Raw genomic sequence first — 21,745 nt, forward strand, 5'->3', positions numbered from 1 at the left:
GGCGGACAGAGCCATCTTTTTGGGAATGACAAAAAGGTTTGAATAGAAACCTTTGGCGCGCTGTTCCAGGGGCACTGGAATGATAACGTTTGCTTTCTGTAAAGAGGCTATGGCCTGAAATAAGGCCTGGATTTGCGTTTTGGACTTGGGAAGACGAGAACGCAGAAACCTGTTGGCCGGCAGGGAATGGAAATCGATCTTGTAACCTGAGGTGACGATTTCTCGAACCCAAGCATCGTGAGTGTGGTCTAGCCAGATATCCCGAAAAAGCAGAAGCCGCCCTCCAACAGGAGTCGGATCTGAGGGATACCTGGCGTCATGCTGAGGGGGCCTGTACAGAGCGAGGTCCTTTGGGTTTAGGTTGCTTGGAGTGGGAACGCCAGGAAGAGCCCCTTGAGGGACCGGATCCTCGATCTGAGCGTTGGGACGATCCTTGGGCTGATGGTTTTTGGGGGGCAGGCCGAAAGGACTGCCTGCGCCAAGGAGATTTTTTAAAATTCCTGGATACAGGCTTTTGAGGTAGAATGGTACTTTTACCACCCGTCGTCTCAGATATGAGCTTGTCCAAGGATTCTCCAAACAGACGCAGGCCATGGAAGGGGAGTGTAGACAGGGATTTCTTGGAGGCACTGTCCGCAGTCCATATTTTTAGCCAAAGGACTCTGCGGGCAAAGACAGCATTGGCCGCCGATAGGGCTGACAAACTAGCAGCATCTAGGGAGCCGTGAAGAAAATAATTAGAGGCTAGAGAGAACAAATCAAGGATCTCAAAAGCCGCCGGGGGAATATTACAAGAGCGAAGTATCCTGCGTAGGTTCTTGCTCCACACCCCCATAGCTCTCGCGACCGATGTTAAGGCAAACAGGGGGCGAAGACAGGAGCCTGAAGCCTGGAAAATAGATTTGACTGCAGCATCAACTGCGCGGTCGGACGAGTCCTTGAGAGACGCGTTGACTGAAACAGACATGACCGTGTGTTTAGCCAGTCTGGATACTGGCGGATCCACAACGGGGGGTACTGACCAGGGCTTAACCATTTCAGAGGGAAAGGGATAAGCGAATGAAGAGAAGGGTTTTTTATTAAACCTTCTATCAGGGTGATCCCACCGTTTAGATATAATTTGCCGAAAAACCGGATCCTGAGCAAAGGATTTAGGAGGCTTCTTGGCCCGCTTGATTGCCGACTGAGAAGTCGGGTCAGGAGGCTGATCAGAGATCGACAGAGAGTGATTGACAGCCGAAATTAGTGTGTCTTCTATATGCCTAGACTCAGAAAGGACATCTGAATCAGAGTCAGAGTCTTGAGAATCGTGACTACTAAAGGTCACGGAACCTCGGTCAGACTGACTATCGTCCGAGTCGGATGAGGCGTAGAGGTCGCAATGGCGCCTTTTGGAAAAAGCCTTTTACGTTCTGGGGAAGAGGGACCAGACGAAGCAGGCGGGCTCCTCTGAGGGAGCTGGGCCGGGGGAAGGCTGTGGGAGCCTGAGGACGGCTGGGATATATGAGCAGCAAGGTCATCTAACCTTTTAGACATTAGAAGGCAGGCATTACGTCATCAGACTGGGGTGCTGCCTGGCCAGTGGCCGGAGCAGAATCCAAAGACTGCACGGCATCCTGATCTGGCAACGGGGTCTGTTGTGACATGGTAGTAGGGGCATCGCAGCCCCGGCATAGTGGAAAGCTTCGGCCATTAGAAAACGAGCGTCCACAGATGGTACAGGCATAGTACAGGTCCGTAGAGGATGCCTGGGAAGGTTTATCACCCTTGCGGTTACGCATGTCAGCAATAGAGTCTTACAGCCCTATAGGGATAGAGTTATATGAGTGAGGAGCCACTAGCAGTATTATAAAGTGACTGCTATGCACAGCCGGTATATACCGTAGCAAAATGGCATATACTGTCAAACAGCCGGCATATACCTGCAGGCAGAGCCAGTATATACCGCTAATAGCTGATATACACCGCTAGCCAGCTAGAGAGACAGCGATATACCGCTGAGCAGAGCGGTATATAGTGCTGCAGAAGTGCAGAGCCAAGGAGGCGATCTCACCCGTATCTGCTCCCCACGTGGAAAATGGCGTCCAGCGTTCCTGGCAGCATGGAGGAGTGAGACGGCCCCCGGAGGCTGATTGGTCCCAGGGCTGGGACTAACTTGACGGCCAATCAGAAGGAGAGCCGCTGCGACTGAGGGAGCGGCCTCCAGAGCAGTGAGAGGGGGCGTAGCTAGAATGCAGGTCGACGCCGGGGGCTAAATTAATGAGGCTCCCCGGGATCACAGCCTGCATCGCCCCACCGGCGCCTTTTCAGGCGGCGGTTTGGATGCAGGGGACAGATGACTCGTCGTCTCCCTACCTGCTCCTGGCTCCGTCTGAAGACGCGTCGGTCCGGTGATGCGGGAATCTCGGTGACGCATCTTTGGCTGAAGGCTGAAGCAGGTCCTCGGCTCTGCTCAGCCCTCTGGAGCTACCTTGGTGTGAGGTGCTTCCAGGGAGCCTGGAGGGGTACGCAGACCCGACCACTTGGGCGCGAGGGAAGACTGACGGCTTGTGCACGCCAGGTTTCCTCTGCCCGTACGCGCGGGGAACGAGGGTGGCAAGGCACCCCAGTATTGCCCCATAATCAAAAATAGAATGATTAAGAAAAAAACAAAATAAAAATAAAAACAAAATAAGCTGGCCTAAGGCACCTGGTAGGGCAAGGCCAGACATGTCAGCCTCCCTGCTGACAGAAAAAACTGAGCTAGTTTCCTGCCTAGCTAGGGTATATGCTGTGGGGGGAGGAGCTAACACTTTTGCAAATCTAGTGTCACGCCTCCCTGGAGACATCATAATACCCGCTGTCTGTGTCCCACAATGAAAAGGCGAGAAAGGAAGGTAGGTAAGACCAATTTTCATGGTTATGGGACATAAAACACCTTAGGTATATTTCCAAACTTTGATTTAAGGGTTCAGTCTGCACATTGGATTGGGGATGGAATGCTGAGGAAAAAGACAAATGTACCCCCAGATGACAACAAAATGCCCTCCAGAATTTAGAAACAAAATGGGTCCCCCGGTCTGACACCACATTGGTGGGAATCCCATGAAGATTCACAAATTAGGAAACAAACACTAGCTAACGATTTTGCATTAGGGAGAGCAGGTAGAGCAGTGAAGTGCTGATCATGTCATCCACCACTAAGATCACTGTTTTACCACTGGACAAAGGAAGGTCAGTAATTAAGTCCATAAATAAATGAGTCCATCGTCTGTTAGGTATAGTCAAAGGTAGGAATGACCCGGACAGTCAAGTATTTGGGGTCTTAGAAAATGGTCCTTATGCAACCTAGGTCACCAAAACCAATGATAAAGGAGGTCAAGGGTTGCTTTATTACCTGGGTGTCCTGCTACAAATTAGTTTAATTAAAATTGTGAGGAGCAACTGCTAAGGTATAAATAATTTCCCTGAGAGCAAGAAACAGGGACGCCCCCCCCTGAACCTTTAGCATCTCACATTTGAGCTTAGAAAATACAGTAGAGACGACCACCCTCTCCTGTAAAATAGAGAGAGTCATCCAAGCTACCTCCCCAGGAAAACTCTGGGACAATGGGTCAGCTTTGACATTTTTCACCCCAGGAAAATAGGTAACCACAAAATTAAACCTGGTAAAAAATGAGGACAATCTATCTTGTCTAGGATTAAGGTGCTTACCAGACTCGAGGTACAGAAGATGTTTATGATCGGTAAGCACAGTGACAGGGTAAACTACCCCCTCTAAAAAAGGACTTAATTCCTCAAATACCATTTTATTGGCCAACAGTTCCCTATTGCCAATATCGTAGTTCCTTTTGTCCAGCAATAACGTCTTTGAGAAAAAGGAGCATAGATGCGATTACTAGGAGACAGCACTTGCGATAACACTGGCCCAACCCCCACCTTGGATGCATCAACCTTAACAATAAATGATTGCGAGACATCAGGTTGGTCAATCACAGGTGCTGTAGCAAAGCATCTCAAGGAAGAGAATGCACTGAGGGCATGGTTGGACCACCTTGAAAAGTCTGTACCTTTCTTAGTCATGTCCTTGATTGGATTGACCATTGAAGAGAAGTTCCAGAGGAACTTCCTGTAATAATTAGAAAACCCCAGAAAGTGATGTAGACCTTTCAGATTATCAGGAGGATCCCACTCCAGAACAGCACAGACCTTATCTGGAGTCATCCGAAAACCAGCAGATTACACCAAGAAACCCAAAAATTGTACCTCCTGGACAGCGAATACACACATTTCCAGTTTGGCATACAGTTTATGATCATGTAATATCTGTAAAACCTGCCTGATGTGTATGTGATGTGTTTTGAGTGTGGAACAAAATGTTGGAAAACGGTGGGGACATTAGTCAAACCAAAAAAGGATGACCAATTTTCATAATGCCCTTCAGGCATGTTAAAGGCCATTTTCCATTCATCCCCTTCTTTGATTCTAATCAGATAAAAAGCCACCCTGAGATCCAACTTGTTGAACCATTTAGCACCAACAATCTGATTAAATATATCAGGGATAAGTAGAAGAGGAAAAAGGTACCTTCACACATAGCGAGATCGCTAGCGAGATCGCTGCTGAGTCACAGATTCTGTGACGCAACAACGACTTCGCCAGCGATCTCGCTACGTTTGACACATAGCAGCGACCAGGCCCCTGCTGTGAGATCGCTGGTCGTGTCGGAATGGCCTGGACCATTTTTTGATCGTCAAGGTCCTGCTGGGCAGGATGCATCAGTGTGTTTCACGCCTTACCAACGACCTCGTTGACGACTCAGAGCTCAGACACGTACAGCCACGTACAGGTCCCAACGACCACCGAAATCATTATACAGGTCGCTACGGTCGCTGCGTCGTTGGGAAGATCTGACTGCTTGACATCTCACCAGCGACCACGTAGCGACTTACCAGCGATCCTTATCAGGTTGGGCATTTGCATGCTTTCCATGGTATCATGCCCCTATGGGCGTGAGACCATGGATTTACATGAGCGATGTCACCATCAGCTCCTAGAGATCCCGCGCGTGCGCACTTGCCCTTCGCGCAGCCTTCTTATTCGGATGTTTGCTTGCTGGCTTTAGGCCCTGTGTGCACTAGAAAAAGATTTTTTTCTCAAGAAATTTCTTGAGAGTCTGAAAGATTAGTGAACTTGCGTTAAAAAAAATGCACCAATAACGCACCGAAAAACGCATGCGTTTTACTGCATTTTTGTGCTTTTTTTATGCGTTTTTTCTGTAGGTTGGTCCCTGCGTTTTTTTATCATTATCTATGGCAAAAAAACGCAGGTACCTGCAGAAAAGAAGTGACATGCTCATTCGTTTTCTCAAGAAATTCTGCAGAAACATTGTTCTTAAGAAAAAAATGCAGTGTGTGCACAGATATTTTTTTTTCCATAGGTTTTTCTGGGGAATATCTGCAGAAAGGTTACAACCATTTTCTCACAAAATTTCTGCAGCAAAAACGCAAAAAAGCGGGTAAAAAGGCAGTGTGCGCACAGGGCCTTAGACGCTCTCTGCGCATGGTCGGAACCGCAGGAGTCTTCTGATTATGCGCAGTGACCTTGTGAAACTGACCAGCAAACACCAGAATAAGAAGGCTGCGCGAATAAGAAGTAAACACGGGCGGGATCTCCAGGAGCTGACGGTGATGTCGCTCATGTAAATCCATGGTATCACACCCACAGGTGAGTGATACCATGGAAAGCATGCAAACGCCCACGGGGCTAATGCGGGCATCACACGGTATGATATATTTGGTGATATGTCGTCGGGGTTACGTCGTTAGTGACGCACATCCGGCATCGTCAGAGATATCGTACCGTGTGACACCTATGAACGAGCTGGAATACTCACCTTCCCATTCATCGTTGACACGTCGTTCATTTTCATAATATTGTCCCTCCTTCTGTGCTCCGGTTGTTCATCGTACCCGGGGCAGCACACATCGCTCCGTGTGACACCCCGGGAGCGACGAACACAGCTTACCTGCGTCCCGCCGCCAATGCGGAAGGAAGGAGGTGGGCGGGATGTTTACGTCCCGCTCATCTCCGCCCCTCCGCTTCTATTTGCTGGCTGCCGAGTGACATCGCTGTGACGCCGAACATCCCTCCCCCTTCAGGAAGAGGATGTTCGCCGCCCACAGCGACGTCGCCCGGGAGGTAAGTGTTGTGTGTGACGGGGGTTTAACGACTTTGTGCGCCACGGGCAACTAATTGCCCATGACGCACAAACGACGGGGGCAGGTGCGATCGCTTATGCGATCGCACGATTTATTGTCCCGTGTGACGCCCGCATAAGCGACGCCCAGGGGACTAGACCCTATGCTTTTTACATAGGGAACACGTAAGTATTAAAACCTTTTTTATAATTTCCTATTACACAATATTACAACACAGGGATGGGTAGGAAGGGGTTTCTAGGCCACTCATCACCCTGCTTGTAGGTCAGAACGCATATGGAACCTCACAGATTCCCTTTAAGGGTGTAGAATTGCGTGACGGTAGCGCAAAGTGTGTCTGGCATACTGCGTTTGCTGTCCTGCAGTCTGATCATTCCATCTCTACCTTGGCAATACACTAGATTAGGGAAATGGCTGGTGAACACCCAGAGTTGTTAGAAACCTTCAAGAACTTTGCGGAAAGCAGACGTCCTCTAATGTTTCCTATACCTGGCGCCATCATTCGTTATCATGAGATGAAGCCCGGGCCACACATGCAAAGGTCGGGACACGGAGACGTGGGGGACGTGGACTGATCTGATTACAAACACTTCTAAAACTTAACAATCTGGAAAAGTGAGCAGGATCCAGTATGGTAGAACTGATAAGCTGAGTATGGGGGGTGAGCAGAGATCTCTTATCCCATGAGCTCTTCCCACCAATCACCACATTAGGAAGGGGCGCCCTCTGTCTCTCTGTTATCAGCCAGCGCATTACGACCCCCCCCTCCGGCTGATGTTTTTTCAGGAACAGCCATGGGCCTAACACAAGCCCCCGATGCACCCGAAAATGAATCTGTAATCCAATACGCCACAGTCTAATAACACAAGCCTCCTCGTGGGACACACACGTTTAGAGAAAAGTTTATTAAAGGTCATTTAATAGGAATAAAAAAGTTCTTATAAAATCTTTCTGATAAAAGCCATAATACAGAAAACGTTCTATGCATTTGGGGTTCCCATAATTGTAAAAACTATTGCAATAAAGGGTTAATACTGTAACAATAAATGGTGTAATAAAAAAATTCTGATATAAAAATAATATAAACAATTTCCCCCCCCAAAAGTTAAAATTATCAGTGACCTCACAGGGTAAGTGACATTACACTGATATACCCTGGTGCCGGTAGAGGGAGCTCTTCCACAAACAGCTTCTCTTATCACAGGACGTCAGCTCTGGAAGTAACGAGACTCTATCACACGCTGAGCGGTTTTTTCTCTGTGTCGTGCGTCCCTCGCTCACTTACGGCACACTATTCTTACCCACAATCCCCTCCTGAATGCTCGCACCGGCGGGAGAGTGTCAACCACACGATTTGGTTTCGAACACATGACCCGTTTGGTGCACACGCCCTCCTGTGCGTGACGCAGCGGATGAGGGGCGTGGCTTTAACCGTTCACCAAGTTTGGCACCAAACGGATACTGTCCTCCACGTGATCGGTACTACCGGAGCGGCTGTGCAGAGAGATGGAGGCGGCGGCGAGTAATGACGAGGTAACCGGAGGACGCGGGGCGGCGCGCACACAACAGAACTTGCCTTATTTCTGCTGTTCTTGTCATAATTGGGGTTTTGTTAATAAAGATTTGTAGAGTCAAAGTTCTCATGCGGTTGTGGTAGTGGTAGGCTCCTGATAGACAGCACTGTGCCCAGAGATCAGGGGACGCTCTGTACCGACCACGCCTCTCTATGGTGCTCTCTGTAATGCATGGTTGTATGTAAATGTATTGTCCATTATATCCCAGCCCAGGCACAGATGTGCGATTACTGCACCTCTATTGGTTGTGCTCATCACCATGGTGGCACAGGTACTCCACCGTGCTGGTTCTCTGGAGCGCGCCCAGGTACAGATGTGCGATTACTGCACCTCCATTGGTTGTGCTCATCACTATGGTGGCGCTGGTACTCCACCGTCCGGTTCTCTGGAGCGTGCACAGGTACAGATATGTGCGATTACTGCACCTCCATTGGTTGTGCTGATCACTATGGTGGCACAGGTACTCCACCGTCCGGTTCTCTGGAGCGTGCACAGGTACAGATATGTGCGATTACTGCACCTCCATTGGTTGTGCTGATCACTATGGTGGCGCTGGTACTCCACCGTCCGGTTCTCTGGAGCGTGCACAGGTACAGATATGTGCGATTACTGCACCTCCATTGGTTGTGCTCATCACTATGGTGGCACAGGTACTCCACCGTCCGGTTCTCTGTAGCACACCCAGGTACAGATGTGCGATTACTGCACCTCCATTGGTTGCACTAATCGCCATGGCAGTGCAGGTACTCCACCGTGCCGGTTCTCTGGAGCTCGCCCAGGTACAGATGTGCCTTTACTTCTTCGCCATTGGTTGTGCTCATCACTATGGTGGCGCAGGTACTCCACCGTGCCGGTTCTCTGGAGCTCGCCCAGGTACAGATGTGCCTTTATTTCTTCGCCATTCGTTGTGCTCATCACTATGGTGGCGCTGGTACTCCGGCGTGATGGTTCTCTGGAGCGCGCACAGGTACAGATGTGCGATTACTCCACCTCCATTGTCTGCGCTCATCATCACAATGGTGGCGCAAGTGCTCTGGGTTGCCGGTTCTCTGGAGCGTGCCCAGGTACAGATGTGATTACTCATCGCCATGGCGGTGCAGGTACTCCAGCGTGCTGGTTTTCTGGAGCGTGCCCAGATACAGACATACGATTACTCCATCTCCATTGGTTGCACTCATCGCCATGGCGGTGCAGGTACTCCATTGTGCCAGTTCTCTGGAGAGCGCCCAGCTACAAATATGCCTTTATTTCATCTCATTGGTTGTGCTCATCACTATGGTGGCGCAAGTACCCCTGCGTGCCGGTTCTCTGGAGCATGCCCAGGTACAGATGTGCGATTACTCCATCTCCATTGGTTGCACTCATCATCATGATGGCGCAGGTACTCCCATTCTGCTTCTCTGGAGCACAACAGTGTACTGATGTGCCTTTACTCCGTCTCCATTGGTTACGCTCATCACGATGGTGACATTGTTACGGCATGTCAGCCTTGCTCACAATCACTGATGATGTCCACCTTTAATCGAATCGAACATCATGAGGAAGTGAGAGCTGCGGCTGCCACTCACTTCCCATTTTTTACTTATATGGCCCTGCAGGTGGAGGACAGTGAAGCAGGCGCAGACTTGTGGGACTAGTATGACGTAACAACCTCGCGAGAGCCCCAGGAGAGTGACTGCTTTCACCTCTGGTATAGCATCGGAGGGGAGTTACAAGTGTTATTTTAATAATCAGATTGAGAAGGGGGTTATCTGAATAGTGGACAACCCTCTTTATTTCCACATTACGAGTCCAGAGATATGGGCCTTTATATTAAGCTCTAATTTTTTTAGTCTTTGCCAAGAGGGTGTGACTTAAAGGGTAATAATGCAGAGCTGCCTATAGACACGCCCACCGAGACTCTTATAAGCCTCTCTCCTTTGGTAAAGACTATACATATTTGCACCAAAAAAAGGTCCAGATCAGAGACCGTATGGCGGATTAAAAAAAAAAAAACAACATGGGATAAACGGGAGCAGCGGGAATTTAATAGGTAATACCGGTGTAATTATACCTGGGGACAGGTCCTTGTAAGATGTGAGTTTGCGCCGTGGAAAGGACAAACTGGACACATAGATTTCAAAACTTGTTGGTCTTTCTGTGAATCCATGGGTACAAAAAGTTGATGTGTAAAAAAAAAAAACCCAAAAACTGGAGAACCAGGGACACTTCAGTGTGTGTTTATTTTTTTTTTTATCGTGTTATGCCTGGTGAGCCTCTTTAAAGGGAACCTGTCAGGTCCAATATGCACCCAGAACAATGAGCAGTTCTGTGTGTATACTGCTAACCCCTGTATAACCGTCCCTGTATAGACTAGCATAGATAAAGAGATCTTTAGAAAAAGTATTTCTAAAACTCTTATATCGTATGCTAATGAGCGAGGGCAGTAGCCCCAAGGGCATTGCTTCCCTTGCCAGTTGCCCCCATTAGTATGTTAGCTCTCCCCTGTGGGTGTGCCATCATGCTAATAAATGCGCAGTGTCAGTAGATGATCTCACTCACCTGCGCTGTGATCGCCGCCTGACGCTGGATCAGTGCACATGATCCCGGAGTTTGGGTCATGCGCACTATGAAGCCGGCTGTACACGTCCTGGCTTCAAACTGAAGTAGTGCATGTGATCAAAAGTCTGGGGTCATGCGCACTGAGCTGAAATCCAGCGTCTTGCAGAGGAGAGGTGAGAGAGATCATCCTGTGACACTACGTATTTATTAGCATGATAGCACACCCATAGGGGTGTACTAACATGCTAATGGGGGCGACTAGCAAGGGAAACAACGCCCAGGGGACTAGTGCACTCACTCATTAACATACGATGTAAGATCTTTGGAAATACTTTTTCTAAAGATTCCATTATCTATACAGGGACGGTTATACAGGAATTAACAGTATACACCCAGAACTGCTCGTGGGTCTGGGTGCATATTACACCTGACAGGTTCCCTTTAATCGCATCTTTGCATTTATTTCCTGCATCATTTTTAGACATATCATTGAGACGCTGCAGAGGCAATTGTATGGCTCCGCACGCCTGACATCCGCAGCATGAAAAGTGGAGAACGCAGCACATTCATACTTCTACAATCGAACATTCTTTATCGAGGATCCATAGAAAAATGGCAAACCATTAAAATCCACGTGATACAAACACTGTGGTCACTGACGCATTTCTGATGTCTCGGCCTAATTCGTAGGCCGAGACATCATCCCTTTGACTCCCTTTGACTCCTTTGGTGCACATTTCGCACTGCGGTGGTCACTGCCCTTATTGACGACTGTTTTGCTTATGGACCCGAAATCTGAAAACCTATTTTGCCTCTTTGTGATACTTGTGAATGGACAACATGAGTCCTAGCACGTTTGGTTCCATTTTCTTATCTGATATTGTCTGAGAAGACAGTTTGTCCATGATGGTGGAGGAATTGTGCAGAGCATTGATAGCTGTGGTATGTGAAATATGAGACTTGCGGGGAATCTCCATCACTCCTTCATCTGATGTCACTGGATCACAGGACTATTATGGAAGCGTCACACAATGTCATGTTTATCTGTGGTTGTCTTTAGAGATGGTGACTACTCTGCACCTTCTTCTGTAGGCATCGGGGCACCTTCCTGTGCACGGAGCTCAGCGTTCTCAGCTTGTGCCTACACTGTTATTACATCTCTCCATAGAGATTTCTTCTCCTTGTTAAGCAGCTGACGCAGCCTTTGGAAAGCTCAGAAACTAGAGTGAAGGACAGGTGAAGATTCAGCAGGTGAAATAAGTATTGGACACGTCACCAATTTTCTAAGTAAATATGTTTCTAAAACTGCTATTCACATGAATTATTCACCAGGTGTCAGTAACAACCCATCCAATCCACACAAGCAATGAAATCAAACCAAAGATGTCCATAAATTTAGTGGTTTAATATTGAGAAATGACACTCGAAAAAAGTATAGAACACACACTGAAATTTATGTAATACTTCATACAGAAGCCTTTGTTGGTGATGACAGCTTCAAGACATCTCTTGTATGGAAAAACAAGTTGCATGCATTGCTCAGGTGTGATTTTGGACCATTCTTCCACACAAACTCTCTTCAAATCCTGAAGGCTCCGTTGTCTTCTTCAAGAACTCTGAGCTTCAGTTCCTTCCATTAATTTTCTATTGGATTCAGGTCAGGTGATTGGCTGGGCCATTCTAGCAGCTTTATTTTCTTTATCTAAAACCAATTGAGAGTTTCCTTGGCTGTGTGTTTGGGATCATTGTCTTGCTGAAATGCCCTCCCTCGTTTCATTTGCATCATTCTGGTAGATGCCAACAGATTTTTATCAAGAGTGTCTTCAGTACATTTGTGCATTCATCCTTCCTTCAATTAAGCCCCCTTCACACATCATTGTTTCCAGTACGTGTGGTGTCCAGCTTCACATGTAGTGGAGACACACACACACACACACACACTAAAATCTCTGATCTTCACATCTGTTTTCTGACTAACCGTGTGCCTGTTTTAAGCCATCGGCACAGATGTAAAGAGCCTATAGAAGTCTGGAAAAACACGTACGGCACCGGATGCCATGTGTGTGACATCTGTGTGCCGTCCGTGTGACAGGTACCAGAATTAAATGCATTCAAGAAATGTGTTGAAAATGTTTAAAGTTTATAGATTGAGTGAGAGAGATGATGGATGGCTGTATAGATTTTACAGCTATTAACCAAATAAATAAAAGAAAAAAGCAATGTGGAATCCACCACATTTGTGATAACCAGCAAAGGTAAAGCAGACAGCTGCAGGCTGATATTATGAGGCTGGGAAGGTCCAGGGTTTTTGGGCCCTTTCCATTTTAAAAATTCCAGCCATCCGCTTCCCCTAAAGTGGTGTTTCACATTAAATATGCCAATTTTGGTGCTTCACCCCAGCTTTTCCCAATTGCCCTGTGGCAGTAGGCAATGATAGTTGGGGTTGACGTCAGCTGTGTAGTGTCATCTGGCATCAAGCCTTGGTGTTTGTAATGGAGAGTTATCTATCAGACACCCCCATTACTAGACCCATTAAGTAGTAAGTATAAAGAAAAACGCATACCCCAAAATAGTTTGTTTGAAAAAACACTCCCCGACTTTTTCCCTGGTTCACCAATTTATTAAAAATAACAAAAAAAACCCATGCAGGTCTAACATAACCCAGGGAATCCGATGTAGTCCACAAATGGAAACTTGAAAAATTATAAGAGAGAAATAAAAACGACTCTTCCTTGTTCACTAATTTATTAGAAACAAAGTTCCTAGGTCCGACGTAGTCCAGTGGTTCCCACAACATTCCTTCATTATGTTGATCAAAGGCTCTGGTGCCGAAAAACAAGGTTTCATAGACTTTGAACAGCAGCCACTCCTGGCTCAAGCTGTGCTCCGTGAGACCCTGCAACACTGTCAATGGAGAAATTTAGGTAAGACTGCTAATGGAGTCTTTGTTCAGGGCAAATTCAAAGGACGGGTCCAAATTAGCTATCTGTGCAGATATATTAAATAACTCAGACAATGATCACAAGGAGACGTGTTCACTGTTTGAGCCAGTACAGGTGTCTGACTTATTTATACCATACAACATTCAACTTCGACCTTGAAGCAAGAACAGGGAGTGATCATCCCACATATAACATCCCTTATTTCAGCTGTGAGAAAATTATAATTATAAAATTCTTTCAGCATATTATGAAATACCTCTCTGTTTATTATTTATTCTGGCTTGATTATCTAGTTAGAACATTCTTTCTTTGTGTGAAATCACTGATAAGACTTTCACTAAAGCTGGGGTCACACATAACGACGACGACAACGACGTCGCTGCAACGTCACCATATTCTGTGACGTAGCAGCGACCATAGATGATCGTTAGTAAGCTGTCAAACATGGTATAAAAAGCAGCGACGGAGCAGCGATCATAGCGACGTCGACGGTCGTTGTGTGGTTTCAGACGTAGCGTAGCGTCCCTGCTGCGGTGTCAAACAAAAGGATTATCAGCTTATCAGCATGGCGCAGCGGGATAGCAGCGTTCAAAAAATGACCTGGAGCATTTAGGAGCGAGCAGCGATTTCGCAGCAGGGGTCTGATCGTTGTTATGTGTCACACATAGCGACGTCGCTGTTGAGGTCGCTGCAACGTCACAGAATATGGTGACGTTGCAGCGACGTCGTTGTCGTCGTCGTTATGTGTGACACCAGCTTAAGGGGTGCTTCCACATAGCGAGATCGCTATCGAGATTGCTGCTGAGTCACGGTTTTTGTGACATACCAGTGACCTCATTAGCAATCTCGCTGTGTGTGACACTGAGCAGCGATCTGGCCCCTGCTGTGAGATCGCTGCTCGTTACACACAGCTCTGGTTCATTTTTTTGACGTTGCTCTCCCGCTGTGAAGCACACATCGCTGTGTGTCACAGCGAGAGAGCAACGATCTGAATGTGCAGGGAGCAGGCTTCTGGCAGCCTGCGGTAAGCTGTAACTAAGGTAAATATCGGGTAACCAAGGGAAGCCCTTTCTTGGTTACCCAATATTTACATTAGTTACTAGCACCGCAGCTCTCACGCTGCCAGTGCCGGTTCCCTGCACACGCAGCTGGACTACACATCAGGTAAATAAGCACAGCGGTTTGCTTATTAACCCGATGTGTACTGTGGCTAGGAGTGCAGGGTGCCAGCGCTAAGCGGTGTGCGCTGGTAACAAAGGTAAATATCGGGTAACCAAGCCCTTGGTTACCCGATATTTACCTTAGTTACCAAGTACAGCGTCGCTTCTACGCGTCGCTGGGGGCTGGTCGCTGGTGAGATCTGCCTGATTGACAGCTCACCAGCGACCATGTAGCGATGTACCAGCGATCCTGATCAGGTCAGATCGCTGGAGCGTCTCTAAAGTGTGACTGTACCCTAAGTAGGGCTTCACTGCTCATTATTTATACCTCTGTTCACTTGTCCTTGGTTAACTCTTTCTTGAACATACAGCTTAAAATCATATTATGGCATCTGTGCAATTGTCATATAGACACACAGATAATTATGCAATAACATCTATATTTTGATTATTTACATACACAGATAATCTTATTGCATTTGAACAAACACTATACCCCAGGCTACCTTCACAATGCTAATGAGTGATAACGTCAGAATTGTCAACGATCATCACCGTGATGAGTGGTGACGTCCCCGCTCATTAAAGACGTCACCGCTCATCAGACGCTAGGTCTCCAGAGTGGTTGCTGCTCAAAGCCTATGGAGCCTCGTTCTGAGGCTCAAATTTTTTGGGTTGCACGCTACATGTAATCGTGCTTATGTTACCTCCAGTGCGAGCCAATGAAACACTGCAAGCGAATCGCACAGGGATGAGCACCAAGCGTAACCGAACACAGCGTTACTCACACGAGTGAAGTTTGCACATAAAACATCCGAACCTCGAACCCAAACCTTGATTTTTTTATTTTTTTTTTAAGTTGGTGCTCGGTTTGAAAATTGAACCTCAGGTTCACTCATCTCATACTAATACCAGGGCTTCGTGACAGCTGACATCAACCTCAACTATCATTACCGTGATTGCCACCACACCAGGGCAATTGGGAAGAGCCAAGGCAAAGCACCAGAACTGATGTATCTAATTTGATGTGCCAATTGTGGGGCGGCTGTTGGCTGCTGTTTTTAGGCTGGGAAGGGACAAGTAACCATGACCCATCCCTGCCTGGTAATATCAGCCCACAGCTGTCTGCTCTACTTTGCTGGTTATCAAAAATTTGGGAGGGTGATATAATCTACATATCTATCTCTCTGCCTATCTCTGCAGATACTGAACTCATAAAAACTATTCATTTCAGTGTGATGCGTTTTTTTTCTGCTACGTGGGCACACGTACACACGAGTGGACAAAACGGAATGTGCCAGACGCATATTTTTTGTGCGCATGTGTAAATGTTATGGGTTGTAATAATCACCCAGGCAGGTCTTATAGCAACTTTGGGGTAGATGGCCAAAACAAAATGCCCCTAGTCCAGTCCACAAGATCCCAAACCAGGACCGATGGTTCCACTGCTCCTGTACCAGGTGATACCTACTGTCTCCTAATTTAGGTTGGCCCACAGCTTTGGCATGTCCTGCCGATATGGTCTGCAGTCACAGCCTATGCTCCTCCAGACCACTGCGTGTGTATGTAGCTCCAGTCGGCAAAAACCCCCATCCCCTCAACAGTGTCCTAAGTATTCCACTCCTCAATGCTAATTGGGCATTGATGGAGGTATTTTTCTGAGGATCAGTTCCCCACACCTGGGACTGCATGTTAGACTCCTGTAGTGACTGATCTGCACATAATGGGCCTCGTGGCTGGGAGAACAATGGCTTAATTGAGGCCCCTTTGACACTGAGCATAATATCATTGGTTAAAGCTAGGTTCACACACTGCGTTTTTGTGCATTTTTTGCGGCAAACACCGGACAAAAACGCACCTGCGGCAAAAACGCATGCGTTTTTACCGCGATTTGCGTTTTTTGCTGCGTTTTGCTGCATTTTTTCTCACTGCGTCTTTATGCGTTTTTTTTTTATCAGGGAACAATGCCATTAAAGATTGTTGAAAAGAGAAAAAAAAAAAGGTCTGATGTAATTTCCTTCTTCAATATTTTCTTCATTCTCCACTAGTGTATGCAGGAGAGCAGACAGCTGCAGAACTACAAGGCTCAGCATGCTCCATCCAGGACTGTATGCTGGAGGGAGAGGCAGGGGGAGCAGAACTACAAGGCTCAGCATACTCCATCCAATAGTGTATGCAGGAGAGCAGACAGCAGCTGCAGAACTACAAGGCTCAGCATCCTACATCCAATAGTGTATGCAGGAGAGCAGATAGCAGCTGCAGAACTACAAGGCTCAGCATCCTCCATCCAGGACTGTATGCAGGAGTTTTTTGCCCCCCAAAAAAATGACGCGGGCTTCGCCATATTTTTGTATGCTAGCCGGGTACAGCAGGCAGGTACGGGCTGCCCCCAACCCCCAGCTGCCTATTTGTACCTGGCTGGGAACCAAAAATATAAGGAAGCCCTTTTTTTTTTTCTTTTTATTATTTCATGAAGTTCATGAAATAATTTAAAAAAAAAAAAAATGACGTGGGCTTCGCCCAATTTTTGAGTCCAGCCAGGTACAACTAGGCAGCTGGGGATTGGAATCCACAGTGCAGGGTGCATATGCTTTCTGGGCACCCCCGCTGCAAATTTCAGTCCGCAGCCACCCCAGAAAATGGCGCTTTCATAGAAGCGCCATCTTCTGGCGCTGTATCCAACTCTTCCAGCTGCCCTGATGCCGGGTGGCTTGCTGGGTAATAATGGGGTTAGGCTTAGCTGTATATTATCAGCTGGCCCTAAGCCCGAAATTCATGGTGTTACGCCAATATTAGGCATGGCCACCATGAATTTCTAGTAAAGATAAAAGAAAACCACAACACACAGAGAAATATTTTTATTATAAATAAAACACAACACAATTAGTGACTCCATCTTTTTTGAAATAAAGAACCCCCCTCCGCAGTAATCCTGGATCAAGGGTCCCGCGCCGTCCAATCGGGGATCCAATATCATCTGATCGGTTTGCTGGAAGGCAAAGCGATCAGATGATGTGATTCAGTCCTTGATCCTGACACATCACACATTAGCTGATTGTATAAAAGCCGTTTATAAAAGCTGATGCATCGGTGCAAAAAAAAAAAAAAAATACTTATGTGCTGATTACCGCCAGCTCCTGGAGCGGAGTCTGATCCCGTCCGATCACTGCAGGAGCTGCCGGTAATCAGCGATGAAGTCTCCTGACGGCAGGATCAGCTGATAGGTGAAACCGGCCGGGCGCCGGCGTCACCGCGAGACTTACGATCAGCTGATGCGTCAGGTGATCAGCGCCAGGTCCTGCAGCCATCGGACGTGCCCGGGAAGACTGCACACAGTCGGAGCGGCGGTACCGGGAGAGGAGCTGGGAGCGGATATGGCACCGGGAGTCTGCAGACAGGTGAGCATGACTTTTTTTTTTTTTCTACTGTTCACTTTTGTTTTCACAGCTGCCTCCACCTCCTGCCCAGACATGATGCCGGGTGGCAGCATACATGCACAGGACTGGAGGTGGAAGCGGTGGTGACGGTACCGGGAGGATTCACGCTTCTGTATTTACTGACAGAAGGAATCCTCTTCCTGTACATGTCACTTTACTACCCACCCCTTGCGTTTATAGCTGCGTTTTTAGTCATAGAAACGCACTAAAACGCAGCTATATTTGCAATTTGCGTTTTTCATTGCATTTTTTAACATCTCATTGAACTCAATGGGTGGAAAACGCAGTGAAAAACGCAAAAATAATTGACATGCTGCGTTTTTGTGTGCACCACAAAAACGCAGCTAAAAAAAAACACTGTGTGCGGACAGCAAAAACGAAAACTCATAGACTTTGCTGGGGAAGCAAAGGCACAGCGTTTTCTGAGCAAAAATGCACTCGAAAAACGCCGCGAAAAACGCACTGTGTGAACTTACCCTTACTGTAATTGCCAATCTGTGCCTGGTCTTCTGTGTACCTAAGGTCCAACTAGCAGATCTCTGCTTCATGGCTTCAGGGTCTGGTTTAACATAGTATGTGTACCTATGAACTGTCTCCCACAGCGCCCCTTCCGATGCATTAACATTTTATTGTGCACTTTAAACTAACAAGTAACAAAACATCTAAAAAAAAAAAAAAAAAAACAATGAGATCGACGTAACCAGTGCCCCTTGCTGGAAATTCTGTTTTCTTTTAGAGCTGTGGACTTCATTCAACGTCCATTGGTCCAATAGTCTTTATTTCGCAGCCAGCTCCTCACGGGAACCTTAGATGAAGTTTGTCAGCGCCATATGCTGAAAAACAGCCCCACGCCATGGTGTTTCCACCTCCAAACTTCACTATTGGTATGGTGTTTTGGCGGTGATATGGCTATGAAGTGACTTTTGGCCTCCAATCATGGTGTGTATTATGGCATCCAAAGAGTTACATTTTGGTCTCATGTGACCAGACTATATTCTCCCAATATTTCACAGGCTTATCTAAATGTTGCTGAGCAAACTTTATAAGGTGCTTAAGCATTCTTTATTCAGCAATGGAGCTTGCATGGTGAGTGTGCATACAGGCCATGGAGGTTGGATGCTTTACTTATTATTTTCTTTGAAACAATTATACCTGCTTTTTAAACTTTTTGTAGCTCTCCTCTGGTGGTCCTTGGCTCTTTAAACAACTGTTCTGATAATTCTTTTCACTCCTCTTTGACATCTTGCTGGATTAAAGTCCCACCAGTGCTCACTGGAACCTTCAGCAGTTAGAAATATTTCTGTAACCAATGCCCTCAGTATGTTTTGCAACAATAGCTGGCGAAGGGCTTGAGACAGTTCACTGGTTTTACCCATCATGAGATGTTTCTTGTGTGGCACCTTGGCAATGAGACACCTTTTTATACGCTATCAGTTGAACCAGCTGATCTTATTTTTTCACTAAGTGGCAGAATTGTTTTCTAATTACTAATAGTTTTCACCCGCTGTATATAGGGGGTCCTTCTCATTGAGAAGGATGCCTTTAAGCATGATGGTACTGAAGATACATAGAGGTATATTTTGCTTTCTTGCCTAAAAGCTGTGTAAAATATATCTTTGTACCGTGTTAGCCAGTAGAGATAAAAAAAAGTGTTTAAAAGAACTGAGAGTCCTCAGTGGTTGATACCTTTTAATGGCTAACTGAAAAGATGGTAATAATTGCAAGCTTTCGAGACTACTCAGGTCTCTTCATCAGGCATGGTATAACACAAAATCTGAAGAGTCACATATTTATACACAACAGGACATAGAAAAGTGCAGTAAAAAAAAAAAACAAAAAAAAAAAAAAACACGTTATATAACGTTTATAACGTGTTTTTTTTTTTTTTTTGTTTTTTTTTTTTACTGCACTTTTCTATGTCCTGTTGTGTATAAATATGTGACTCTTCAGATTTTGTGTTATACCATGCCTGATGAAGAGATCTGAGTAGTCTCGAAAGCTTGCAATTATTACCATCTTTTCAGTTAGCCATTAAAAGGTATCAACCACTGAGGACTCTCAGTTCTTTTAAACACTTTTTTTTAAAAGCTGTGTGACAGTTTTCTTACCGGCGAAAGAGTTCTGGGGTAGGGCAAATTTTTGGCCATTCACTGATTCTCACCTTGCCAAGCAGCATCTTACTGTGCCATCTCCAATAATTGGCACTAGAGAGCCAATTTTTTTCCTCAAATTCTTCTTGGAAATTATGAAGCTATCATGTGGCATTAGGTAGTCAAGGGGCTCCAGCTGGTGCCAATTGCATAAAGTTAAAGGGAATCTGTCAGTAGGATCAACCCTCCTAAGTCAGTGACCTCATTAGAGATCTCGCTGTGTGTGACACTGAGCAGCGATCTGGCCCCTGCTGTGAGATCGCTGCTCGTTACACACAGCTCTGGTTCATTTTTTTGACGTTGCTCTCCCGCTGTGAAGCACACATCGCTGTGTGTGACAGCGAGAGAGCAACAATCTGAATGTGCAGGGAGCCGGCGTCTGGCAGCCTGCGGTAAGCTGTAACCAACGTAAATATTGGGTAACCAAGGGAAGCCCTTTCCTTGGTTACCCGATATTTACCTTCGTTACCAGCGTCCGCCGCTCTCACGCTGCCAGTGCTGGCTCCCCGCTCCCTGCACAAGTAGCCGTAGTTACACATCAGGTAAATAAGCAATGGTTTGCTTATTAACCCAATGTGTACTGTGGCTAGGAGTGCTGGGAGCCAGCGCTAAGCGGTGTGCGCTGGTAACCAAGGTAAATATCGGGTAACCAAGCCCTTGGTTACCCGATATTTACCTTAGTTACCAAGTGCAGCATCGCTTCCACACGTCGCTGCTGTCTGGGGGCTGGTCACTGGTGAAATCTGTCTGATTAACAGCTCATCAGCAACCATGTAGCGATGCACCAGCGATCCTGACCAGGTCAGATCGCTGAGAGAAATGGCTGGTGCGTCGCTAAAGTGTGACAGTATCCTTAGGCTACTTTCACACTTGCGTTGAACGGAATCCGTTGCATTGCGTTGTGTGACTGATGCAACGGATATGTTGCATACAGTCATGGGCAAATGTTTTGAGAATGCTACAAATATTAATTTTTACAAAGTCTACTGCTTAAGTTTTTCTAATGGCAATTTGCATATACTCCAGAATGTCATAAAGAGTGATCATCTTAACAGCAATTACTTACAAAGTCAATATTGGCTAAGAAAATGAACTTTAACCCCCCAAAACACATTTCAACATCATTGCATTCCTGCCTTAAAAGGAGCAGCTAACATTGTTTTAGTGATTGTTCCATTAACACAGGTGTGGGTGTTGATGAGGACTCGGCTGGCGATCAATCAGTCATGATTAAGTAAGAATGACACCACTGAACACTTTAAAAGGAGGCTGGTGCTTGGTATCATTGTTTCTCTTCAGTTAACCATGGTTATCTCTAAAGAAACACGTGCAGCCATCATTTCTCTGCACAAAAATGGCCTAAGAGGGAAGAGTATCGCAGCTACAAAGATTGCACCTCAGTCAACAATCTATCTCATCAAGAATTTCAAGGAGAGAGCTTCCATTGTTGCCAAAAAGGCTCCAGGGCACCCAAAAAGGACCAGCAAACGCCAGGACCGTATCTTAAAACTGTTTCAGCTGCGGGATCGGACTACCAGCAGTGCTGAGCTAGCTCCGCAATGGCAGCAGGCTGGTGTGAGTGCTTCTGCACGCACTGTGAGGCGGAGACTGCTTGAGCAAGGCCTGGTTTCAAGGAGGGCAGCAAAGAAGCCACTTCTCTCCAGAAAAAACATCAGGGACCGACTGATATTCTGCAAAAGGTACAGGGAGTGGACTGCTGAGGACTGGGGTAAAGTCATTT

The 21,745-nt window shown here is 46.6% G+C and overlaps 1 protein-coding gene across 1 annotated transcript in view; it reads left to right on the forward strand.

Moving 5' to 3' along the window:
• The first annotated feature begins 7,479 nt into the window (after positions 1–7,479).
• ATF7IP2 (activating transcription factor 7 interacting protein 2) overlaps positions 7,480–21,745 on the forward strand; it is a 92,045-nt gene continuing 77,779 nt past the window's right edge. Inside the window, exon 1 of the mRNA XM_075317911.1 lies at positions 7,480–7,733. Within this exon, the coding sequence (XP_075174026.1) occupies positions 7,707–7,733 (27 nt within the window). The 5' untranslated portion in view covers positions 7,480–7,706. The remainder of the gene's footprint in view (positions 7,734–21,745) is intronic.

The sequence above is a fragment of the Anomaloglossus baeobatrachus genome, chromosome 7, assembly GCF_048569485.1.
Source record: "Anomaloglossus baeobatrachus isolate aAnoBae1 chromosome 7, aAnoBae1.hap1, whole genome shotgun sequence".
Lineage (NCBI taxonomy): Eukaryota > Metazoa > Chordata > Amphibia > Anura > Aromobatidae > Anomaloglossus > Anomaloglossus baeobatrachus.